The sequence below is a fragment of the Musa acuminata genome, unplaced genomic scaffold, assembly GCF_036884655.1.
Source record: "Musa acuminata AAA Group cultivar baxijiao unplaced genomic scaffold, Cavendish_Baxijiao_AAA HiC_scaffold_331, whole genome shotgun sequence".
Lineage (NCBI taxonomy): Eukaryota > Viridiplantae > Streptophyta > Magnoliopsida > Zingiberales > Musaceae > Musa > Musa acuminata.
The window spans coordinates 1-27,500 of NW_027020588.1; the positions used below are offsets into that span (position 1 = coordinate 1).

General features: G+C 34.5%; 3 protein-coding genes and 4 non-coding genes across 7 annotated transcripts in view; 3 read left to right on the forward strand and 4 right to left on the reverse strand.

Moving 5' to 3' along the window:
* Positions 1-492: 492 nt before the first annotated feature.
* On the reverse strand, positions 493-580 carry TRNAS-GCU (transfer RNA serine (anticodon GCU)). Its single transcript has one exon. It is a non-coding gene; the product is annotated as a tRNA-Ser (tRNA).
* A 1,157-nt stretch (positions 581-1,737) lies between these two features.
* Positions 1,738-8,984, reverse strand: LOC135657980 (ATP synthase subunit a, chloroplastic). The gene has a single exon (XM_065176060.1). It carries the CDS (start codon positions 8,716-8,718, stop codon positions 7,975-7,977), a length of 744 nt encoding a protein of 247 aa, XP_065032132.1. The 5' UTR covers positions 8,719-8,984; the 3' UTR covers positions 1,738-7,974.
* TRNAR-UCU (transfer RNA arginine (anticodon UCU)) lies at positions 2,706-2,777 on the forward strand. The gene has a single exon. It is a non-coding gene; the product is annotated as a tRNA-Arg (tRNA).
* A 735-nt stretch (positions 8,985-9,719) lies between the features above and the next one.
* Positions 9,720-17,222, reverse strand: LOC135657975 (DNA-directed RNA polymerase subunit beta'). The gene is made up of 2 exons (XM_065176056.1): positions 16,619-17,222; positions 9,720-15,907 (listed from the first exon to the last, which is right to left on the reverse strand). The coding sequence occupies exons 1-2, from the start codon at positions 17,069-17,071 to the stop codon at positions 14,279-14,281; spliced, it is 2,082 nt and encodes a 693-aa protein (XP_065032128.1). The 5' UTR covers positions 17,072-17,222; the 3' UTR covers positions 9,720-14,278.
* Positions 16,972-27,500, reverse strand: part of LOC135657974 (DNA-directed RNA polymerase subunit beta) — a 14,890-nt gene continuing 4,361 nt past the window's right edge. The window contains exon 1 of the mRNA XM_065176055.1: positions 16,972-27,500. This exon is cut by the window's right edge and continues 4,361 nt beyond it. Coding sequence (XP_065032127.1) covers positions 17,077-20,301 — 3,225 coding nt within the window. The 5' untranslated portion in view covers positions 20,302-27,500 and the 3' untranslated portion in view covers positions 16,972-17,076.
* On the forward strand, positions 21,156-21,226 carry TRNAC-GCA (transfer RNA cysteine (anticodon GCA)). The gene has a single exon. It is a non-coding gene; the product is annotated as a tRNA-Cys (tRNA).
* Positions 26,331-26,402, forward strand: TRNAT-GGU (transfer RNA threonine (anticodon GGU)). The gene has a single exon. It is a non-coding gene; the product is annotated as a tRNA-Thr (tRNA).

Genomic DNA, 27,500 nt, shown 5'->3' on the forward strand with positions numbered 1-27,500 from the left:
GAGTTTATTAGGTCTAGGTCCCCTACAATACCTAATTGTCGATATGACAAGAAAATTTTTGTGAGGAAGGAATAAAAATCTTATTACAAAGAAATTCGTAAAAGTGACTTTCTTTTTCTTTTCAAATCAAAAAACTCCATTTTGGGGGGTATGATGTCAAATCAAACAAAATAGTATATGTGGTAAAAAGAAAAAATAGGTAATCTATTCCCTTTTTCTAAAATGATCTTATCTTGGAGATTGTGTAATGCTTACTCTCAAACTCTTTGTTTACACAGTAGTGATATTCTTTGTTTCTCTCTTCATCTTCGGATTCTTATCTAATGATCCGGGACGTAATCCTGGACGTGAGGAATAAAAAAAAATTGAGTTTTCTTTGTTTTTCTAATTTTTTCTTATTATTTTATCTATTCCATATATTCACTTTACCTATAAAAAAATAAAGGAATCGAAATTCCTTCGAAATCGAAAGTATCAAGTAATCAGAGCGGGCGGAGAGAGAGGGATTCGAACCCTCGGTACGAATAACTCGTACAACGGATTAGCAATCCGCCGCTTTAGTCCACTCAGCCATCTCTCCCAATTTAAATAAAATTGAAATTTCAATAAAATTTCAAATGAAATTGAAATTAACTATTTCAATTTAAATTGAAATTAAATAAAAAAAGAAAAGAAAATAATAAAAAAGAAAAAATTTTTAATTTTTAAGATATTAATTATTAAGTTTAAGAAAGACATTAATATAATATTTTTTATTAAGAAAGATATTAAACATTATAATTTAAGAAAGATATTAAACATTATAATTATAACATTATCATTAGAAATATGAAACATTCTATTAAAATTTCTAATTATAGAATAGATTTCATTACAGATGAAATAAAAAAAAAATAAAAGTGAATAATTAAAAATTAAAATTATTAATAAATTCTAATCTAAATTTAAAGGTTAAAGGAATTGAAATTTTATTTTCAATTAAAGTAAAGAAAAAACAAATTAAAGGTTTTTTTTATGTAATAAAAAATTTCTTAAATATTATAATATTAAATATTATAATATTATATTATAAGTAATTTTATAAGTAATTGTATATTATAAGTAATTATATAATTAAGTAATTAATAATATTATATTATAATAATATTATATTATAAGTAATTATATAATTAAGTAATTATATAATTATAATTATATAATTATATTTATATTAAGTTAAGTTAATTTTAATAATTTAAGTAATGTAATTATATAAGTAATTATATAATTATATTTATATTTAAGTTAATTTACATTTACGTAATTTAATTTAAGTTTCATTTAAGTAAGTTAAGAGTAAGTCAAGAACGAATTTGATCAAGAATTCCATTTAGATAAGATTCGAAACAGGTATCTCCAATAGAAAGAAACCTTACTTCTTTAATTTTGTACGAAAGGTTTATTCTCCCGGCCTGGTCCTAGTTAAGTACTGGCCGGGCCAGTACCTCTTTTTTTGTCCAGCTTCAATGACCCCTTCAGACAGACTGAGAATGCCAGCAATCCAGCAAAGGAAAAGTATAAGTATAACTTTATACTGTTTTTTAAATTTATATATGTTATTTAGAAAAGCTTTGTGCTCTTCGCCTTTTAAGTCCCTGGCTGGCGGGACTAAATATGTGTCAACGTTATAATTTTAATGCTATCTTGATTGCGTCTCACTCCCTTGTTCGACAAATAGTCCATTCATATACAATAATGTATATGTAGCGGGTATAGTTTAGTGGTAAAAGTGTGATTCGTTCTATTAACAACTTAAAAAGTTAAGGGGTCTCTCGGTTTTTTGCATACTCCGATCAAAAACTTTATTTCTTAAAAGGGTTTAATCCTTTACCTCTCAATAGCATATTTGAGGAAGAACATACATTCTCACGATTTGTATCCAAAGTCCAATTAGAAATTCTATTTTCGAAATTGAATAAGAAAATTGGATTATGTATATGGAGTCGTGAAACATAATTTTTTTTGAATTGGATCAATTCTTCCAATCGAATGAGTATGAATAAAGGATCTATGGATGAAGATACAAAAGTTTATTTCCAATCGTAACTAGATCTTAAATTTTGGTGTTGTAAAAGGGAAATTGAAGCCAAACAAGCTAGAAAAGGGTGGTTTTGGTTTACTAGAACCATCAGCATATTGTTTCAGCTCGGTGGAAACCAAATTCTTTTCCTCGGGATCCTGCGAGTGGAAATAGGGAACGAAGTAACTAGACTAGACGGATTTGGTATAATCCCTCTCCTCTAGAGGGATCATCTAGTAAGCGAGTAGTTTGGGATACATTCAGACAGAAAGGCTGACATAGATGTTATGGATCTAATTTTCTCTAGGAATACATCAATCTTCCATAAAGGAGCCGAATGAAATCAAAATTTCACGTTCGGTTTGAATTAGAGACGTTAAAAGTGATCAAGCAACGTCGACTATAACCCCTAGCCTTCCAAGCTAACGATGCGGGTTCGATTCCCGCTACCCGCTCCATATTTCTTATTATGTATTATACATCTTATTATGTTATGTATTATACATCTTATTATGTATTATACATACATGCACCATCAATTTAGATATGCATTCTTTTTTATTCCCTAAAATATTTTCCGTGTAATTTGATTTTTTATCCGAACAAAAGAAAGTAAGAATACAAAAAAATAAAATAGGAATGAAAAGCGTCCATTGTCTAATGGATAGGACAGAGGTCTTCTAAACCTTTGGTATAGGTTCAAATCCTATTGGACGCAATTTATTTCCATCTATTTTTAAAATGGCTATACTTTTTAAAAATGGCTATACTAAGAAACCCTTTTTGAATCATTCGAATCAGAACTATTTCTCAATGATTACTCTTGTACTAAGAATAGAATATACCAAGAATAGAATAAAAGTAAGAAATTTATGTTTGTTCCTGAAGTAAAAACAGTTCGATCTGTTCTTGAATAGCTTCCTTCAAAAGAAATTCTACTTCCTCGGTGAATGTCTTGGTAGAAGATATAATTTCTTGAAATTTAGGTTTATTGTTTTTTAAGTAGCTACGTAACTGACTGAGAAATTTCTTTACCTGTCCAATTTCTAGCGGATCAAGATATCCATTCGCTCCGGTATAAATAGTAGCTATCTGTTCTTCCACTGCGAGAGGGTCTGATTGGGATTGTTTAAGCAACTCGCGTAATCGTTGACCTCTTGCCAATTGATTCTGAGTAGCTTTATCGAGATCAGAAGCGAATTGTGCAAAGGCTTCTAACTCTGTGAATTGCGCTAGTTCCAATTTTGATTTGCCGGCTACTTGTTTCATGGCTTTAATTTGAGCTGCGGATCCTACTCTGGAAACGGAAATACCCACATTAATAGCAGGTCGGATTCCAGCATTGAATAGATCGGCAGATAAGAATATTTGTCCATCTGTAATGGAAATTACATTAGTAGGAATATAAGCTGAAACGTCTCCAGATTGAGTCTCAACTATCGGTAAAGCGGTCATACTTCCTTCACCTAAACTAGAATTTGATTTAGCGGCTCTTTCCAAAAGTCGTGAATGCAAATAAAAAACATCTCCTGGATAAGCTTCACGACCGGGAGGTCTTCTTAATAGAAGAGACATTTGGCGATAAGCTTGTGCCTGTTTGGAGAGATCATCATAAATTATTAAAGTATGTTGTCCACGATACATAAAAAACTCAGCCAGAGCCGCTCCCGTATAAGGAGCGAGGTATTGTAATGTAGCAGGTGAATCCGCCGTTTCGGCTACCACAATAGTATATTCCATCGCCCCCTTTTCCCGGAAAGTAGTCACTACCTGAGCCACAGAAGATGCTTTTTGACCAATAGCTACATAAACACATATTACATTTTGACCTTTTTGATTGAGAATCGTATCTGTGGCTACGGCTGTTTTGCCGGTCTGTCTGTCCCCAATAATTAATTCTCGCTGACCGCGTCCTATAGGGATCATCGAATCAATGGCAATAAGCCCCGTTTGAAGAGGCTCATATACAGAACGTCTAGAAATAATACCTGGGGCAGGAGATTCAATTAACCGAGATTCAGAAGCTGAAATTTCACCTCTCCCATCAATAGGTTTAGCCAGAGCATTTATAACACGACCCAAATAACCCTCACTCACAGGTATCTGAGCAATTCGTCCTGTTGCTTTTACGGAACTTCCCTCTTGTATCATCAAACCATCACCCATTAATACAACGCCAACATTATTTGATTCCAAATTCAGAGCAATGCCTATTGTACCCTCTTGAAACTCTACTAATTCACCTGCCATTACTTCATCAAGACCATGAACACGAGCAATTCCGTCGCCTACTTGAAGTACGGTACCGGTATTCACAATCTTTATTTCTCTACTATATTGTTCAATACGCTCACGAATAATATTACTAATTTCGTCGGCTCGAAGGGTTACCATTAGTGTTTCTTTATTCTTTTTAGGAAGGAAAAGATAAAAATAATGCCTAAACTATAACTAAAAAAAGAAGGGCTAATCAGTTATTTCTTGCATGGCCCCGAGAATGCCAATATTAGCACGGATCGTACGGAAATGTAACTCGCTATTCAAGCAACTATTCAGAGTTCCTAGAGCTCCTTGTAAGGCTTGTTGGAAAACTCGTTGTCGGACCTGATTAATCGCTCTTTGTTGTTCAAACTGAAGGGTTTCATTTTTGTAATTTTCTAATTGTTCCAAACTATTACTAGTGGCATTAATCAAATTTTGTTTTTCTCGTTCTATTTCAGAGTATCCATTCATTCGATACTCATCTGCTTCCATTTCCACTTTACGTAAGCGAGCCCGGGCTCTTTCGAGCTGCTCAATGGCCCCTTTACGTAATTCTTCCGAATTTCGAATAGTATTCAAAATCCTCTGTTTTCGATTATCTAATAAATCATTTAATGAAAGTAGATTATCTTATCATTAATTTCAAAACTTCCATGATCTCTTCCCGAACCAAACATGAATCTTTCGATTCATTTGGCTCTCACGCTCAATTATTTATTTTATTTATGGTGTGGGTATTCCCATATCTTTTTTAATGTTTTATTTATGGTGTGGGTATTCCCATATCTTTTTTAATGTAATGAGCCTACCCTCTCTTTTCTGTTTGTATTCAAAGATGTCAAAACTGATACAAGACCAGAATATCAGGAGGACTCTTCCGACTAGACCAGACAAAAATCTAGAATTGTCAGCAAAGTTGTTTCTTTATTTGTATTTTATTTATATTTGTTTTGTATTTTATTTATCATTTTCATTTTTAGAATTCTATTTCATTTTTCATTTTAAAAAAATGAAAATAATAATTATTATATTTTTTATTTGTTTCTTCAAGTCCAAAAATTCCTCTTTTTTTATACATAGGTCGTCATTTCGGCATTAGATAAAAAAAGCAAAGTGCTCATTTTTCTAGTAAATGGTTCAAATTCTTTTATCGATATGAGTGTTCTATATCAAATCAAATAAATTACCAACTATTTTTTTTTTAACCATTTCGTTACTAACGTAGTGGTAGAAGTGGTAGAAAGAGTACCATGTTTTACCTGGACTTTAAACAATTTAGCTTTAACCATGTTAATGGTCTCACATTATTGGTTGATAGAGAATCAAAGTGGATTTACCAATAAGTCACGAAATGCTATGGTTCTTACATATGATTTCTTAATTTATTCAGAAGTAATTCGTCGAGATCGTGCACCTTTTTCCTATTTCTCCTATAAATACCATAAATAAAGTGCAGCTGGATGGATCCAACCTATTCTTGAAATACACAACTCGCACACACTCCCTTTCCAAAATAAATCAATACACCAAGCACTACACTTAGATTTATTGGATTTGTTGCTAAAATATCGGTATTAAACCCGAAACTCCCGGCGGATGGCCAGTGACCCAAGGAAACGAAAGAATCGATTACATTTTTCATATGCTCCCCTCTCTTATGGATAGGACTAACAAAGAACAGAGTTCTTTTTGTATCACTTCACTCGCCTTTTTTTGATCGATTTCTTTTTATTAATTTCATTTCCACTTTATTTAATGGCAATAGATTAAATCATTTGTTTGAAATTTATTATTTTTTAAGTTTTCAAGAAGTTTCCAATAAGATACTTTACTTAGGTCTTAGATCTCATATCAATTGATAACTATTTCGTTTGTTGAAACGCTTCGAACAATGAAAGTAAAAAAGTTTTCTATTGTACTAAGCTAAGGACAGAAAGGAAGAAAGCAAGCGAATCTGGTAATTCCTCATCCTCAAATCAGCCCTTCCTGGCGTATTGTCTCAACAAATAAGTAATTTATAAGTAAAGTGTAAATATAATTCGAAGAAGCAAAGGGCAATTCCAAGTTAAAGTTAATAAAATAAGAAAAAAGTATGTAAGGTACTTTTTTCTATTTATTTCTAGATTAAACAAAAGGATTCGCAAATAAAAGCGCTAACGCCACGACCAGTCCGTAAATTGTTAAAGCTTCCATAAAAGCTAGACTAAGCAATAAAGTACCTCGTATTTTACCCTCTGCTTCTGGTTGTCTCGCAATACCTTCTACAGCTTGGCCTGCAGCAGTACCTTGACCAACTCCAGGTCCAATAGAAGCAAGCCCCACGGCCAATCCAGCAGCAATAACGGAAGCGGCAGAAATCAGTGGATTCATGGTAAGTTCCTCGCACAAAAAAAAAGAAATGGTTAATGATACAATCAACCAATGAATTATTACTCATTTTATCATTAAGATCCAGCGGTCCGAAGTAACTAAAAACTCCGAATTGAAATGATAATATTACTAAATTACTGAACTGAATCGTCACAACTATCTCGTTTTTACCCATAATGGAGTTTTTGTAAATCCATATGCATACAGTTCTAACTATTGTATTTCTTTGTTTCGAACCACTCTTTCATTTAATTCTTCGTTCTTTACTACACCATTCTTGAGTTCATCTCTTTGTTCATTCAATCCACAATCACAGACAAAATAGAAGGACTGATATTGAAATCCGTCTAAATGGAGTGTGACTAAATGCAGTGTGAGCTGCAATCAATATCAATCAAATTAATACCAATACAAATCAATATCAATATATCAATATGTAGTAATATAAAAGTATGTAGTAGTACCAATATCAATATATAGTAATAATTAATACTAATAATTATCGATAATATAATTATAAATGATTATATTAACTAATACTTAATTGATACTTAGATATTTTACATATGAATATTAATACTTATATTAATATTAACTATTAAACTAATTATTAATGTTAACTAATACTTATTTTATTACTTATATTTATTTACTTATATTTATTTATTTATTTATTATTATTTATTATTATATTTATTATATTATTATTATATTAATATTATTATTATATTATATTATCATTATAGGATTATATTATGTATAGGATTATATTTTATATTATGTATAGGATTATATTATGATTACAGAGTAGAAGTTATGATTATAAAAATAGTAATAGTATGTAATTAAGTAATAGCATGTAATTAAGTAATAGCATGTAATTATGTAATATAGTGATGTTATATAGGATGATAGGGATAGCCTTATATAACTAATGAATATCTAATGTCATTCTAATATGACATATATATTTGTTTCTTCCATAACGTAAACCACCCGCATTTTTTTTAGATTAAATCGGATTCTAGAATCATTCCTAGAAACATAGACGGGGTCCGAGCTTATAGACATTACATACATCTAGTATAACCTCCCCAACCCTTCTTTTTTTTTTACAATTCTGTAATACCGTCCATCTTTTCTCCTAAAACTCTAAGTCATATAGTAATACGTTATTATGTTCCCCAACCAATTGGATTATCTTGAACCACGCATGAATTGGGATAAACTTACTTAATAATAATAATAAAAAATAATAATAAAAAGACTATTTTGAAAGCTAGTCAATGATGACCCTCCATGGATTCACCTATATAAGCCGCAGCTAACGTTGCAAAAATAAGAGCTTGAATACCACTTGTAAATAATCCAAGAAACATGACAGGTATAGGAACTACTGAAGGGACTAAAGAAACAAGAACGACAACTACTAATTCATCAGCCAATATATTCCCGAAAAGTCGAAAACTAAGAGATAAGGGTTTTGTGAAATCTTCTAGGATGTTAATTGGTAAAAGTATTGGAGTTGGTTGAATGTATTTCCCAAAATAACCCAATCCTTTTTTGCTAAGACCCGCATAAAAATATGCGACTGACGTGAGTAAAGCTAAAGCAACAGTAGTATTTATATCATTCGTGGGCGCAGCTAACTCCCCATGAGGTAACTGTATAATTTTCCAAGGTAAAAGAGCACCTGACCAGTTAGAAACAAAAATAAATAGGAACATAGTTCCAATAAAGGGAACCCAAGGACCATATTCTTCTCCAATCTGGGTTTTGCTCAAGTCTCGAATAAATTCAAGGACATATTCGAAGAAATTCTGACCGCCGGTCGGAATGGTTTGTGGATTCCGAACAGCTAGGATCACCGAACCTAATAAGATAGCAATTACTACCCAAGAAGTGATAAGTACTTGGGCATGGACTTGTAAACCTCCTATTTGCCAATAGAAATGTTGGCCTACTTCTACACCCGATATATCGTATAACCCCTTGAGTGTTTTAATGGAACATGGTATAACATTCATATGGTCCTCTAACAAAAATTGAACTTCAAAAAATAAATTATTTTGATTCAACCATCTCTTTCTCAACTCACCAACTTGAATCACTAATTGTATTCATCAATCGTATATTTAGGATATCAAGAAATTACATAGGATACCAAGAAATCACATAACATCATAACATATTATCAATATGCCCACATTTCCATTTTGTTTTTTCTTTTTTTTAATTCAAGAATAGTAACCGATCCAATAAATCTATAAAATCCCCAAATAATTAACTAATTATTCTTAATCATAATCAACGATTTCTTATATAGCTACAACGGCCCTCACAAATTGCGGATACTAATTTGTTAAGAACCAATCGGATTGAAGCTATAGCGTCATCATTGGCTGGGATCGAAATATCTGCGAGATCGGGGTCACAATTTGTATCGATTAAACAAATCGTCGGAATCCTAAAATTACACATTCTCGAAGAGCCATATATTCTTCTTGCTGATCAACGATGATCACAATATCAGGCAATCCCGTCATATATTTGATACCGCCGAGATATGTTTGCAAGGCAGATAATTTTCTCTTCAACATTGCGGCATCTCTTTTGGGAAGACGGTTGAGTTTCCCCATCTTTTGTTCTGCTCTTAAATCCCTGAACTTTTGAAGTCTCGTTTCCGTAGTAGACCAATTCGTTAACATACCACCGAGCCATTTTTTATTAACATAATGACACCGGGCCCTTATTGCAGCTGATGCTACTGAATCCGCTGCTTTATTTTTGGTACCAACAATTAAGAAGTTTTTTCCCCTACTTGCTGCATCAAAAACTAAATCACAGGCTTCTGATAAAAAACGAGCCGTTCTAGTGAGATTTGTAATATGAATACCTTTACGCTTTGCAGAGATGTAAGGGGCCATTCTAGGATTCCATTTCTTAGTACCATGACCAAAATGAACTCCGGCCTCCATCATCTCTTCCAAATTGATGTTCCAATATCTTCTTGTCATTTTTCCCCACACTTCCTTTTTGTTTTTTCTTTTTTATTTTTTTAACAAAGAGACGAGGTACTTTGAAATAAATAATTGTTCCGATGGAACCTTCTACCGGGAATTAACCGTTGATACACGGTACAAACCATTAATGTCTTTTAATTACTTATTTTTTTTTTACCAAATCAATACTCGGACCAGATAGTTAAGTTAAAAGACAGATAGTTAAAAGTGAAAAGATAGTTAAAGTAAAAGAATCTGCTCTTAGGAATCATGAAATCGCGTAAACGATTGTTCTGATGTCTCATGGAAATGGGACGTAAGAACAAAATAATTCTCTATGGTGTAACAAAATATCTCTCATTTCCAAATCGAATAGATTCTTTCTTTTGATTTCCAAATAAATGTTCTTGTCTTGCCTTGAACGGTGCACTAATTTTTTGAATCCGGTACCAACGGGTATAATCCCACCCAGAACAACGTTCTCTTTCAGGCCTTTCAACCAATCAATACGACCTCGTAGAGCAGCTTTTGCTAAAACTCGAGCGGTTTCTTGAAAACTTGCTTCGGATATGAAACTTTGAGTATTCAAAGATGCCCTCGTTATTCCCAATAGGATTGCCCGATAAGAGATCGCTTCGTCCAAAGCGCGCCCCGCTCGTTCCGCTCGCAACAATCCGATTAATTCCCCAGGTGAAAAAACATTAGACATTCCATCTTCTGAAACCAACACTTTTGATGTTACTTGACGTACAATAATCTCTATATGTCTATTATGGATCTGTACCCCTGGGATCGATAAACCTTTTGGATTTTATTAACCAAAGAGATACGACTTTGAACTATGGTTAGCTCCGCTTGAATCAAGAATCCCCAGGGGATTCCAAGAATTTTTGGTATACCTTCGTTCCAACCTTCAACTCTCCTTTCGAGGTTCATCGATATTGAATCAATAGAACGTACTTCTAAGATTTGTTCCACTTTTGGAAGACCTTGCGTTATGTCACCAGATCTCGATTTTTCATATATAAATGTAACTAATGTATCTCCTTCGTAAAAGATTTCTCCATAATGGCCATGAACAGTAGCTCCTGGAGTGGCCAAATAGGGCTTAGCCGATCTTATAACTAAGGAGTCAACATGAACAATTATGATCTGACCAGATTTTTCTACGTGTGGTTCGTATTTGAATAGACATACATTTTCACAAAAAAATTGTCCAAGACGAATTTTTTTAGATGTCTCTTCCCAATAATCGTGATGGAGAAAGTGCCAATTCAAATGGAATGGATTCAAAATGATGTTACTGCATGGATCGGGGTTATAAATCCTCCTATTTTCATCTATTAAACAGTATTTAAGTACTTGAAGTACTTGGAAAGTCTGTTGAAAATTGTCAAGTAGCAAATATTTCTTTAACAAGATCTGATTATAAGTTATTAAATGGTAAGATGAATAGAAATTTGCTATTTTAGGTACAATAGTGCCTAAGGGACCCAGCAAATCCTTAATTGGGATTATGGGATCCGATTCTTTTGTCATATTGTTATATTTTGAACCATTGAATGGGCCAATTCGAAAACAATTGGATGATGACAAAATTATCAAAGATTGGCATTCCTTATTTCGATTTAACAATGTACCAATAGTACCTTGATGTTGGGTAAGTGATTGAATCCTGGCCTTGTAAAAAAAAGGATTGATATTTGTGCGATCTAATCCATTATCGGAAATCAATCCGGAACTTGCCCTATCATATCTTTTTCCGGTATACGAAATAGTGGACTTGACTAACTCAATTCTTATGAAATCTCGAATCAGATCATTTGTTCTTACCTCAACAAAGGAAGCGTGAACCTCTTCCGGAGAACCTTTTTGCTCTTGATCCCAATTCAATACTAAGCAAGTCCGAACTAATTGAATACTTGTGTGAGAAATTCCTCGAATTGACTTGCCATTTCCATGAAGGATATAATTGACAACTCTAAGTTGGACATTATCCTTTTCCCGCAGGAGATCTTGAGGAAAAAGTGTTGCTAAATTTATGCCATCAGCTATTTCATATGTGACTACGGGTCGAACCAAAACAAAATACTTTTTCTTGGTAGGTGTGATCCGTTGGACATAGATCCAATTTTTCCATTTTTTTGATTCCTTAGAAATTTTTTTTTCTGTTTCCGGTGGTATCAAAATGCCGCTGTGCCTGGATATCTTATCTGCCTCTCCAGGAAAATAAATATCTCCGGAAAATATTTTTAGTTCAATATTTTTTTTTTTTCTCTCCACTCGGACTAATCCGCCTACTCGACTTCTTGTATTTAAAGCGAGTTGTGTATCTACTCCAATGATACTATTGTTCCGGACCATTATCAACGAAGATCCGGGTAAGATATGCACTTCTTCGAGAATGAAAAAAAACCGATCTACTTTCGTTTGGTATTTCGGACTAAATTCTTTTGGTCCTCGATACTCAATCAAATCCTCTTTTTTTATGATTGAATTGACCTCTACGGTTCCATATTTAGTAATTCCTGAATTGCTTCTTCTGTATCGTGGATCATCAAAATAAGCAAGAATACTATTTCTACGTAAAATACCCTGTTTTGGTATTTCGATCGAAATACCAAAACAGGGTATTAGTTCTTTCTCTCGTTCTTGATTGTATTGTAATGGGATGATGAATCTATTTCTTCGCTTTTTCGCCAAGAAATAAGAATTCCCTTGGATAATAGAAGGATATATGAAATTCAAATGACCATTAGACATCGTTTGATCAGGTCTTATTGAATAGTCAATAATTTTCTTATCTTTTTTACCAGAAGTATCCAACAATTTATGTCTTATTCGACCATTAGTCATTGATAGGTCAGAGATATATCTTTCTTCGACAGAAAAAGAATAAACATTCATTTGATCTTGATCCTTGTGGAGCGAAAAAGACACTATACTGGATCTGCACGGACCTCCCGCTAATATCCATAAATGACTCGTTTTTGATAATAGATGAACATTACCATATGTATATTCAGGTGCATGGTGGACATCGGTACTCCAGTGCATTTCTCCCTCTGATTCAGAATAAATATGTTTTCGTACCTTCTCTTTAAAATGAAAAGTGGACGTTCCAGCACGAATCTCAGCAATCACTTGTTCTGATTCTACATATTGATTATTTTGAACTAAAATAAAACTTTTTGGTGGAATATTTACATTATGTAGAATATCCCGACTCTCAATAGTTACATACAAGTCTATAGAACATAGAAAAGCAGGATGCCCATGACGGGTACGTGTGGGATGAACCAAATCCTCATTGAATTTTATTTTTCCATTAGAAGGAGCTCGTACATGCTCGGCAGTACCGCCTGTGAATACTCCACCGGTATGAAAAGTTCTTAATGTTAGTTGAGTTCCTGGTTCCCCAATTGATTGACCCGCAATAATACCTACAGCTTCTCCCAATTCGACCAGGTCGCCATGAGTAGGACTCCGACCATAACATAATTGGCAGATCCAAGATGTACTCCTGCAAGTAAAGGGGGTTCGAATATATATTGGTTGTGCTCGAAAGGTTATGAATCGATTGACAAGTCCAATCCCAATATCTTGATTTCGAGTGGCAAGGCATCGTAGACCGATATATATATCGTCCGCTAATACACGACCAATTAGTGTTTGGACAAAAATTTTTTCCGTCATCCCATTTCGAGGACTCACGGAAATACCTCGGATAGTGCCACAATCTGTTCTACGTACAATAATATGTTGAACTACTTCAACAAGTCTACGTGTGAGGTATCCAGCATCTGATGTTCGTACAGCAGTATCTACAACTCCTTTGCGGGCTCCATAACAGGAAATTATATATTCTGTCAAAGAAAGTCCTTCACGTAAATTGCTTTGAATGGGGTAAATCAATCATTTGTCCTTGGGGATCCGACATTAATCCTCTCATACCTACTAATTGGTGTATCTGAGATGCATTTCCCCTAGCTCCCGAAAAGGACATTAGATATACTGGATTAGAAGGATCAGTCATCCGAAAATTAGGATTCATTTCTTGTCTCAAATATTCACTTGTAGCATACCATATCTCAATGGATTGACGTAATTTTTCTACCGCGTGTACATTCCCATAATGATGGTGTTTATCCAAAATAAAACTTTGTTGTTCAGCGTCTTGGACTAACCATCCCTTAGAAGGGATTGTTAAAAGATCATCAATTCCTAATGAAATAGATGTAGCAGTGGCTTGTTGGAAACCCAAAGTCTTTACTTGATCCAAGATATGTGATGTATATGCCATTCCGAAATGATCTATTAACCTGCTAATAAGTCGTTTCATAACAGTTCCATTTATCACTTTATTGTGAAAGACCAGATCGGCCCGTTCTGCCATAAGTACAGTACCTCTTATATTTATTCTGCTAAGTAGGATTCGACAATGGACCTGAGTTAGTGATTCGAAAACTTCCTTTCCTCAATCTCAATCTTGATTCACGCAGAAATTCAGAAATTATGATACCAGTGAAATTGGGGAGACCCGAATTCCCATGGGCACGAACATCGCCTAATCTGATTTCTTAGTTTAGATAGCGTATGAGTAGGCTCGACAAAACCCCTGTATGGCTTCTTCTATTTCCCGATAAAAAGAAATATGACCAAGAGTAGTTCGAATGTATATACAACGGATTTCCTTTGTTACACTTCCTTCTATTAGATAGTGCCCATAAATCTCATGATAAGTACCCAAAGATTCATATTGAACTTCGATGGGAACTTCTCTTGAGCCAATGACACGTTGATCTAGTCTCCATCGGAGCCACAAAGGACTATCTAAACTAATTCGTTTCTGTTGATAAGCTCCAAGTGCATCATAGGAACTAGAAAAATAGGGTTCTTTCTTTTCCGTATACCTATAGTCATTTTTTTTATTGTCAACCTTTTTATTTTGGTAGTTTCCGCAACTATATCTATATGGATTATACCTATTTGCACAAATACCTCGACGATTCCCGATCGTTAATAAATAGAGTCCGATAAGCATATCTTGAGTTGGTACGGAAATAGGATCCCCAATAGCTGGAGACAAGAGATTCATATGAGAAAACATAAGTAAACGAGCCTCCGCTTGAGCTTCCAAAGATAAAGGTACATGAACAGCCATTTGATCCCCATCAAAGTCTGCATTGAAACCCTTACAAACTAATGGATGTAAACAAATAGCGCGTCCCTCCACTAAAAAGGGTTGGAACGCCTGTATGCCTAATCTGTGCAGGGTGGGTGCTCTATTCAATAATACAGGATGCCCCCGCATAACTTCTTGAAGTATTTCCCATACAATGGGTTCTTTTTCCCGAATTTTACTTTTAGCAATTCCTATGTTAGAAGCAACATGTTGTCTGATTAGACCACGAATTACAAATGTTTGGAAAAGCTCTATTGCTATTTCTCGAGGTAATCCACACTGATGTAATGAAAGCGAAGGACCCACGACAATGACGGAACGTCCCGAATAATCGACACGTTTACCAAGCAGAGTCTCACGAAATCTTCCCTCTTTGCCTTCAATTACATCTGAAAATGACTTGTAAACTTTATTATGACCATCCCTCATTGGTTGTCCACGGATCCCATTATCAAGAAGTGTATCCACGGCCTCTTGTACCAATTTCTCCTGACACATTACTAATTCCCCTGGCGTAGATCTACTTGTTGCTAATAGATCGGTAAGAGTATTATTCCGATAGATAACTCGTCTATAGAGTTCATTAATATCCGAACTCATTAGTTTACCCCCATCTATCTGAATGATTGGTCTCAACTCGGGAGGAAGAACTGGTAATAAGCACAAAACCATCCATTCTGGTTCTACATTTGTTCGAATAAAATGTTTAGCTAATTCCATGCGTCTAACCAAAAAATCCTTTCTTCTTCTAATTTTTCTATCTTCCCATTCATTTCCAGTGGACCCCTCCTCCCCTAATTCCTTCCATTCTACTAATGAATTACCCGTAATAATTCGCAAATCTGAATCGGCTAATTGTTCTCTGATAGCACCTGCTCCTGTAGAGATTTCTCGATTTCGAAATGTCTCGAAGCCTTGGGTAGTAAAAAAAAGTGGTATGCTGTATTTCCGAGATTGGATTTCATATTCGAATAAACCTCGTAATCGTAAGAAAGTAGGTTTTTTCGCTATGGGCCTAGCAAAAGAAAAATCGAGATAGGTTCCTGTAGGATTGGATTCCCCCTTTTAAAATCGGACGTGAAGGTTTCCTTTCATCCGGCTCAAGTAGTTACCTCAAAAAGGGGATTCTTTCTTATTTAAAAAGTTTGTTCGAAAAACCCTACAAACAAAGAACTACTCCTTACTCAAGTTCCCACTAAGGACCAACGATTCATTCTTCTTTTTTTACTTTCATTTTCCGAATTACTTATGACAAAATAATGTAGGATTTTTGAGTAGTCTACTTCCCGTCAAATGATGAATCCCCTTAAAAGAATACTTTGGGACTCGTAAGGGATTTACTTGTCTATATATCGTTCTATTCGATCCTTTAGGTCCCTACTCACCTCGATGGTTATCCCATGATGCCCCTTGAAGCATATATGCGATAGATAGACTTCTGTAACCATACTATATTTGCTTGCTTAAACGGAATCTCTCTATAAAGAAATGGAATAGCTGATTCCACAAAAAAGTGTTTTTTCACGAGGTATAACTAGCAATTCCTATTTATACGGAATCGACCATGGATCAATTCCCCTTGCATTTGGAAGTATTGAATACACCTATAATTCTGAGTTTCGTGTTACTTTTACTTCTCCCAAAACACATGTCAGAGCCGGGGGCACCCCAATCGGATTGAATGGGATGACAGTTTCTCAGTCCGAATCTGTAAAATCGAAAATTTTGATCAAATCACACATCGCAGTATACTAGGCCTTCTAATTCCTTAAGGGGTTTATCTAAAAGATTCGCGATATAACTAGGAAGACGTTTCAAATACCACACATGAGTCACTGGACATGCGAGTTTGATGTATCCCATTTGATATCTTCGTATCCGAGAATCAACAAATTCCACCCCGCATTGTTCACAAAATTTCGGGTCTTCTTTTTCAGCTCCAATCACTCGATAATTTCCACAAGCACAAATTCCACTTTTTATGGGCCCAGAGATTCTTTCACAAAACAATCCATCTTTTTCTGGTTTATTGGTCTTATAATGAAACGTATAGGGCTTTGTCACCTCTCCAACTATCTCTCCATTAGGTAAAATTTTGTTGGCCCAAGCCTTTATTTGTTGAGGAGAAACTAGTCCAATTCGAAGTTGTTGATGTTTATACCGGTCAATCATAGAATAGAAATTCTGATTCATTCAGATCAAGCTTCCTTCCTATTAATCTGGAAGTTCTTCTCAGATACAAGGAAATGATTCAGTTCTAGAGCTAAAGATCGTAGTTCTCGAACGAGCAATCGAAAAGATTCTGGAGCATCTTCTGGGTTAGATACTCTTCCTCCAATGATCGTAGCACCAAGTACTTCTTGACGAGCTCTAATATGATCAGATTTATAAGTAAGCATCTCTTGTAAAATATGAGCAACACCAAATCCCTCTAGAGCCCAAACTTCCATTTCCCCTACTCGTTGTCCCCCTTGCTTCGCCCTTCCTCTAAGGGGTTGTTGTGTAACAAGTGCGTAATGTCCACTAGAACGTCCATGGATTTTATCATCAACTTGATGAATTAATTTTAAAATATAGGACTTTCCTATTAGAACAGGTTGTTCAAAAGGATTTCCTGTTCTTCCATCAAATATTCTGCTTTTTCCCGGATATTCGGGTTCAAATACCCATGGATTTTTTGTTTGCTTACTGGCTTCATATAATTCGGAAAACACTAGTTTTCTCGAAGCCTCTTGCTCATATCTCTCATCAAAAGGTGCTATTCTATAATGTCTCTTTAGCAGATCCCCCGCTAACCCGAGCGAGCATTCAAATATCTGTCCCACATTCATTCGTGATGGTACTCCTAATGGGTTGAAGACCATATCAACAGGTGTTCCATCTTGCAAATAGGGCATATCTTGTCTAGGCAAAATTTTTGAAATGATACCCTTATTCCCATGTCTTCCAGCTACTTTATCACCTACTTTGATTTCACGTTTCTGTGAAATATATACACGAATCATTTCTGAATTATAACAGGAACCCCCCTTTTTCCGGATCCATCTCACATCAATAACGCGACCTCTTCCGCCTATAGGTAGTTTTAGAGAAGTTTCTTTTGCAGTGGATACCTGAATTCCAAGTATGGCTCGTAATAATCTATCCTCTGGAGCATACGACGATTCGTTTGCTGTCTGAGGTGTTAATTTACCTACTAAAATATCACCTGTTTCTACCCAAGATCCCAGCATCACAACTCCATTTCTGTCTAAATTGCGGAGTAAATGAGCCTCTAGATGTGGTATTTCCTTAGTGATTCTTTCAGGTCCTTGGCTTGTCACATGAGTCTGAATTTCATATTTCCGGATGTGAAAAGAAGTATAAATATCTTCATATACCAGACGTTCGCTAATTAGTACTGCGTCTTCAGAATTGTAACCCTCCCATGGCATATAAGCTACTAATACGTTTTTTCCTAAAGCAAGTTCCCCCCCAACTGTAGCCGCACCGTCCGCTAAAATTTGTCCTTTTTTAATGCATTTACCCCGCGGAACCTGAGGTTTTTGATGCATACAAGTATTTTTGTTGGAACGTTGATAGATAACTAATGGAATACTTATACTTATAGTAGTGTCCCCATTACTTGATAAAATGATCTTGTGAGGGTCAGTATAAATGATCTTTCCCTCGTGTTCGGCTATAGCGGAAACCCCCGAATCCAGAGCCGTTTGGCGTTCCAGTCCAGTTCCAACAATGCACCTCTCGGACTGAGAAAGCGGAACTGCTTGGCGCTGCATATTAGAACTCATTAAAGCCCGATTCGCATCATTATGCTCGATAAAAGGAATGAGGGAAGCTCCAATAGAAAAATATTGGAAGGGAAAAATACTTCTAAGATGAATCTGTTCCCATGCAATAGTCAGGAACTCTTGACGGTATCGGGCTGGAACAACCTGTTCTTCCTGAATACCCCGATTCAAGGCCAAAGAATTTCCCGCTGCTACCATATAATATTCATCTCTATTTGGTGATAAATAAACTATCTGTGCCTCTTTTGATCTTTCAGATATTTCATAAAATGGACTCTCTATAGATCCCCAATGGCCAATCCTCACATGAATGGCTAAGGATCCAATAAGTCCAACATTGATTCCTTCGGACGTGTCAATTGGACAAATACGTCCATAGTGGCTAGGATGAATATCTCGTATCCGAAAACTAGCAGTTCGCCCCGTCAATCCTCCAGGACCCAAATAACTCAATTTTCGCCCATGAACGATTTGTGTCAATGGATTAGTTCGATCCAAAACTTGAGATAAAGGATGTAGGCCAAAAAACGATTCATAAGTGGTTGTTAATGAAGTTGAAGTTACCAAATTTTGAGGAGTCGGTATCAATTTATGCCGAATTGCTCCACATATAGTTCCTCGAACCGCATTTTCTAAACGAACAAGAGCCAGTCCGAATTGATCCTGTAACAGATCCGCTATAGAACGAATCCGTTTATTTTTCAAGTGATTCATATCGTCAAGTGTACCCATTCCAAATTTAATTCCGATCAAATGATCCGCAGCAGCCAATACATCTCGTGGTAATAAAAATGTATTGTTCTGAGGTATATCAAGATTCAGTCTCCGGTTCATATTTCGTCGACCAATCCTTCCTAATTCACATCTTTGTTGAAAAAATTTCTTTTGTAATTCTTTACATAAAGACTCAGAAAATACCGGATCCCCGCCTACACAAGCAAATTGTTGATAAAATTCCAAAATAGCATTTTCTTTTGACCCAATCTTTTTTTTCTCCTTATCATTCGGGAAAGACAAGAAAATTTCAGGGTAACAAACATTATCTAGAATTTCTCTTAGATTCGAACCCATAGCTGATGATAGAATTAGAATAGATATTTTTTGTTTCCTACTTACACGGGCCCATATCCTTGCTTTTCTATCAATTTCTAATTCCGATCTTCCTCCCCAATCTGATATTATTGTGCTGGTATAGACAGAAATTCCGTTATGGTCCAATTCTGAACGGTAGTAAATACCAGGACTTTGCAATATTTGATTGATCACAATTCTGTATATTCCATTTACTATAAAGGTTCCCAGGGAATTCATTAGGGGAATGTTTCCAATAAAAACGGTTTGTTCTTGCATATCTCTACCGGTTTTCCAAATTAATCCCGCGGGTACATATAATTCAGAAGAATATGTGAGTGATTCATACACAGCATCTCTTTCGTTTATCAAGGGTTCTACCAATTGATATCTTTCCACAAATAATTTAAATTCAATTTCTTGATCTGTATCTTCAATTTTTGGAAACTTATGAAATTCTTCCGTCAAGCCCTCATTAATGAACCTACAAAATCCCTCAAATTGGATCTGACTAAATCCAGGTATTGTGGACATTCCCTCATTTCCATCATTCCGGAGCATCTTAATCTTAAGTTTCCTGTTTATTGAAAAATCCCATTATTAGCTCACTATTTATCGAACCATACGGATCGATCTAGCAATGATGGAATGTATATTCTGTTTACTGAATCACATGAAATTTTAGCCAACTCCATATACCATATATGTATTTCATACGTATGAACGGAAATGAGACAGAGGAATGAAGAGCATTTTCGACGCAAGTTCGAATTTGCGACAGGTACAACAGGAACAATATAGAGTTTCCCTTTTTAGCATACTTAATTTTATTTGAGTTTCATTTCATGTTCAAAAAAAATTTCGAATTATTTTTTTGCTAGTAGAATATATAGAATATGATTGAATTGCGTAATAGGAGTAATATTTATTAAGTGCATGCCAATATAGCTATCTACCTGTCCGCATATCACATCTTTTATCGTAATTTCACTTGTGGCAACAGAAGTCAGGTCGCACTATATCATAATTCCTATTTTTTCTATTGCATATAGAAAATGAAAAAAGAAGGCACGACGATTCTCTATAGGGATATGGGATATGTACATAAGAGCGGTATCTGTGTAACAATTTCTGTTTTGAGGTTTACATATACACATATATATTGTTATAATTTATATTGTTATAATTGAAATTGAAAAAGATTGATTATTGAAAATAATTGATACTGAATTAGTCATAAATCAATTTGATTTTGTTATGCCATTAAGGAAACGCAACAATTTGAGATACAAATTGAAGAACCTTTCGCTAATTCAAAACAACAAAACAAATAGTTAATGGTTCCAATTTGCCCTGAATTTTTCAGTCTTTGACCAGAAATCTATTTTTTATCTTATTTGGATCGAATTTGGTTTGGCGACATGGCCAAGTGGTAAGGCGGGGGACTGCAAATCCTTTATCCCCAGTTCAAATCTGGGTGTCGCCTGATCAACAAAAAACTTGGGATTTCTTATTCTGCTGATTTAACTCGACGAATTCTGTCCCCGGAGAAGGAGAGGCAAAAGGATAAGCCTATCGATACTTTATTTTTAGAATCTGTAGTTCTATAAAGAAAGTCAATTTTTTTAAAGAAAGTCAATTTTTTTCTAAAAATCCGGGCTTTGGGTGTGGCCCAAACCGGTACAAATAGGGATGAAGTAAGCCTTACTTATTAATATGATTATGATTTTAATATGATTATGATTGGTTCGGACATTTATTTTATAAGTAGAATAAATAAATAGTGAAAGTAAATTCTGGGATTCAAAACTACGAAAGTAAGAGGTCGGAAATCTTGGTATCCAAAGGTTCCTAAAGGACACTCCATTTTTGCTACTAGGATTGAAGAAGAGATTGTACGAAAGACTATCAAGAATTCCTAATTATTTTACACTACCACCGTTGTGTCTACTGACTCTGTCTGGAATTCGATTGGATAGGCTGATGGGAAATCAATTTAGAAGTTGTGGAAAGGACTGAAGATACTTTGTATCCAGACTCACGAGAGTCTCTGAGTACTCAAACATTCAATCAGGATAGTTGGTCGGCTCTTATTGAGTAAAGAGTAAAAGTAAAAGTTGAAGAAACAAAAAAATTTCTTTGCCCGTGTAGGAATTTCTTTGCCCGTGTAAGATAGGGGGATTACGAAAAAAAGAAAGAATGTATGTAATACTGGTGATGGTGTCTCCCCATTCTTTCACAAAAAAAACAGTAAGGCTTAGATCAAATAGGAAATAGAGGTATCTGATAGATAGTTATCTATCTTGATGGTATATTTTGATGTCTTTTGCTTATGAAAAAGGGTAACAAACAATAGGTCTTAGTACTCCTACATGTTCCATTGGGATAGGAGTATTCCTTTGTTATTTCATTTTCCGAGAAAAGGTGTGTGTATTGTATTTATGCTTAATGCTTCCCGATTCTACCAGAAATCTTATAATCTTGTTACGAGTAGATTCATTGGATTGGTTCATCAATAGCCTTAAGTTAAGTCAGAATTCCATTTTGACTCTGCGCCATTGATTCCACTATGATTATTGATCAATAATGGAATAATTCCTTCATAGAGATAGGAGACATAATTTATATGGATATAGTAAGTCTCGCTTGGGCTGCTTTAATGGTAGTCTTTACATTTTCCCTCTCACTCGTAGTATGGGGAAGGAGTGGACTCTAGGGGTACTACTAATCGAGTAATCGATTGAGTAATTGAATTCTATCAATTGTTTAATTGATCGTTTTGCAAAGCTTTAAAAAAAGAATGTCTCTGTTTCAAAATTATACTGAAATACAGTAATGAATAAGAAAATACAATAATGAATAATAACCATTCGATCAAAGAATGAATGATTACTATAGTTGTATTTCGAAACCTAAATCTACGCATGATAGGAAATTTTTTCCAACCGAATTCTTCCTAAATATTCTATTTTGATAAACCAGCTCTTACCAGAATTATGGATATTACAAAAAGAAAAAATCTGAAATTGGTTTTTTCTTTTTTTCTTTATTTGTTTCCCTCTTTCTTTACTTTTACTGTTCTAAGAGAAGAGAAAGCCGTTCCGCTATTCTAATTATATTAGATTACGACAATACATACTTTCTATTGGAAATGACTAGTTGTTGTCCAAAGAGGTTCTACACATAATAAGATTAGATCTTTCTTCCGTTGAGCGATCCACATATCGCGCATTTCACCTTTTTTTTAGACTCCTAGAGATTTTTTTATGCTTTTTTTGACTCATCTCATGTCATGTTTAAGCATAAAAAATTGGGAAGGTCTACTCTATTAATCTACTTCTTTTTCAAATCTGAAGAAGTTATCATGGAATAGAACTCCGCAGATCATCTGTTAATAGATCAAGCAATGACTTCTTGAGATGGGAAATCTAAAAAAAGAAAAAGATTCTTTTCTTTGGTTTCGTTTTCTTTTATCTTTTTTTTTATTTAATTTATAGTAGAATATGCCCATACTCTTTTTGTCTTGCTCCATTGATTCCTTTGATAGATCTCGGGACCTATACCTATATATATATAAATTCTAAGAAAGCCAGGAATTAGAAGAGTTGGTCTTCAATTATTTTGAATTGATCGAAATCCACACAAGTAAATGTAGCCAAAAAAATAATAGAATTGGACTGTTATTTTGATGTACTATTTAGATATACATCTAATCTATGTACATACATATTGTATATTGACCTAGATATAGGCTTTCTCTATATAAAAGCCTATATCTGTATACAGTACAACTTTCTATGAAAATCATTAATAGGATAATAAATACTATACCATACTATCTCGGCTCAGATACTACTATCTCAGATACTTATTATCTCAGATACTTATGATTCCAGACAGATCATTTCATTTAAGACTTGGAGTTTGAATCCGTTTCTTTCATTTATTCAATCATTGATAAGAACTAATAAATCAAGTTTCAGTCAAATTAATCATTTTGACTGACTGTTTTTACGTAGATGATAAGTAAAAAGGCAGTAGGAACTAGAATGAACAGTGCAGTAGCAATAAATGCGAGAATATTTACTTCCATAATCTCATTGTTTTTTTACTTCGCAATAACTCGGGATCTAATCCCATAGAGATGAGAAATTTGATTCCTGTAAATTCAATGGGATGAATTGCATCCTGATGATACTGAATCGGATCAATATTATGAATAACAATATCTGATCTATCAAATCGATTCATCGTCGAGAATTGAATAGTATAACATAGGAAGATCCTTTATCCATACTAAATCTGAAATGGGATTCCTGATCCAATAAAGAATCCCATTGAATTTTCATCCTTTTCCACTTTTTCTTTTCTATAAATAACCCTACCGTCTTCCTTATATACTCCTCCTTCGTTATACTTATACATACAATTATGTACATACAATTATGAGGTATTATATGACTGGTATTCTATGAATCACACACAGATCCAAAGAGTAGAAGTGAGATGGAAAAAGGACGGGTTAAGTATAAAAGATCTAATATAATTCCAACAAATTTAATAAAAAGGAACGTTGCTTGGTCTTTTCTTTTATTTGATTAGTATCTCTTTCTTCGATTGGGACTGGAAGGCATACATCAAAAATTCAGTGTGCAATTTAAATGAGAATGAGATAGATTGTTTCCAATTAGTCATTGAGGATACACAAACAAAGTCGAAGCTAAAAAGGGTTGTCGTTTAACCTGACAAGTACTCTGTCGAGGTAATTATGTTAAGTTCATTATGTATTGTACAATAAACGAATACAATTTGCGTATGTACTCTCGGTAAAAATAGGAGCACTCTATTCTATTTCATTTATCAAGAAAATCGAAAAAGAAAGTCAGACGAGTATCTCTTAAAATACTAAATATAGGAATACCACCGATTGTACGAATCTATATATGTTATGTCTCTCCCTTATCACTCGGCACTAGTGGAAGAAATGGAAATTCCTGTATTTGTCTGATGATAAATGCGAAATGAAAAACAAAAGAAATAAGGATCTCCACTGGGGATTAGATCTTGCCCCCTGTCTCCTTTTTCACGGAAAATAGATAAATTCATTTCTCCATTCATCGGTCGGATCCTAGTTCGGGACTGACGGGGCTCGAACCCGCAGCTTCCGCCTTGACAGGGCGGTGCTCTGACCAATTGAACTACAATCCCAGCGAGGTGTATGGTATACATATTCTTAATGGTTTCAGAAAAACATTTTCTTCGTCGCGTTGTAACAGAGACACGAATGATATACTAACTGATATCATATACACATAGAACACATAGATATGGACTATAGTGAAAGTGACACGGATTACTAGTAACCTGTGTTTATTTTATTTTATTGCCAAAAATAGATAATCAACCTTTCATTGAGAAAAAACGATTTTTCCTTTCATAATCTTTGCTTTGATTAAGTATTATGAATCTAGATCGTTAGAAAGAAAAGATCAGAACGAATGAGAAAAACATGGATAGAGAAACAAAAATGGACTCTTTCTCTTTTACGGATCAGGTATTTTTGTTTCTGGGGGACAAATTGGTTATATCATTGGTTATATCATATTCATGGAGCGGCGAATTTTTGGGCCGAGCTGGATTTGAACCAGCGTAGACATATCGCCAACGAATTTACAGTCCGTCCCCATTAACCGCTCGGGCATCGACCCAGGAAGAATTCCTTCTAGGCTTATTGATAATCCATGATCAACTTCCTTTCGTAGTACCCCCAGGGGAAGTCGAATCCCCGCTGCCTCCTTGAAAGAGAGATGTCCTGAACCACTAGACGATAGGGGCATATCCGCCCAACTGTCATCATACTATGATGATAGTATGAGTAGTTTTTTGGAATTGTCAATATAATCTAATGATATGACTAGATCTGAACACTCTTTTCTACTTTTATGTTATGATTCCATAGAATTTTGTTTTGGATTTGATGGTTCATGAATGAACCATCCCATACTATTTTATATAGCGAAAGGAGGTACAGGACTCCGTCAGTTCAGGCAGTGATTGGTCCGACAGAACAGAAAAGGGGGTAGAACCCCACTTAATTTCTTTTCTTCAATTTTAACTCATTAATTTTAACTTAACTCATTGCTTCGTTCATTGTTCAGATAAAATATGCCTATCACTATCTCACATTAAGTCAGAAAATTAAAAAACGATAGAAATTTTCCTTTTTTCTTTTTTATTTTTTTATAAGAATTCGGTTCAGGGTACGAATACCCTCATCACATGATTCAAGAAAATCTATCGAATCTATGTCGATGTCAGATTGGTACATGTATCAATCAAGTGAATCTTGTTTTGATGAGTCAGTAAAGGTAAACAAGCGGGGTCGGTCTTGAAACAATTCACTGCATTATTTTTATCAAAAAAAAAAATAAAAAATTTGCCCACTTTTTACTTTTGGGGGGTAAATCAAATTGATTGCTCCTAAATGAACTATGTATATATTATGTGCATATATGTATATATCATGTACATATATTATGCAGTAGACTCATAATGGAAAAAGGCTATAATTCATGAATCGAATAAAACAAGCCCTTTTAACTCAGTGGTAGAGTAACGCCATGGTAAGGCGTAAGTCATCGGTTCAAATCCGATAAGGGGCTTTTTCCACTAAACTAAAGTTTGAGTCTTTGTTTTTCGGTGGAGAATAGAGATTTCTTTTTATTTCTAAAAAGAAAAGGGTAACCACCATTATAATGACTTCTGATTATTACGAGTTATAGTTAAAAAGTGAAACATTATTCATTATTATTAGTATAAATAATAATGAATAATTGTAGTTATTAGAACTAGTCTACTCTGTACTGACAAAGTAGTCCTCTTCATGTCTAATTATTCAAATTTTTGTTTTTGGACAGGAATATTCTAGATGTCCAATCGCTATTATGAATCGCCAAACCAAAGTATTCTTACTTCTCCATTGTTTTTATCAAACCCAGCATCAAATTCTAAATCAAGAAAAAGTAAGTGGACCTAACCCATTGAATGACGACTATATCGGCTATTCTGATATTAAAATTCGATATAGATGAAATTGTACAAGCGGATTTTTTTATTTCCTTAGACCACGCAAGTCAGGAATTTGTCGATATTTCCGATTTAATGAATCTTCTTCTTACTGAATGCTCCATGGGAATAAATCGATATTCTTTTCCGCTACATATAAAAGTTTATTTCGAAAATATATTTTTCAATATCTTTCCTTGATTTCAGAATCAGATATTGTTTTGTTCTTCCGCCAATGCAATAGAGAACGAATGCGAGAAAGGGACTTTACTTTCATTTCCAGTCTACCATTATTTAAATATTTAATCTAGTTTAGGGGCAGGAAAAAACAGTGAATTTTCTTTTTTTTGTTTGTTTGACCCGTTAAAAGATATACTCTGTAACTGTAATATGAGTCATAGGACAATTCCGGGTTCAAATACTTAATTTATTTTATATAGTATAAGTTATAAGATAAGTATAAGATAAGGTATAAAGACTAATCGAATCGAGCTCGTGGATTTATTTACTTAGATTGGTTTGTGGCCCAATAGAAAAGAAGAATTTGTATCTTCGAAACCCATTGTAAGGGGCATGGAACGAGAAATCGTCCACAGATAATCGAACTATCGTATGCCTTGGAAATGATATGAGGTGTTCGGAAATGGTTGAAGTAGTTAAATAGGAGGATCGCTATGACTATAACCCTTGGTAAA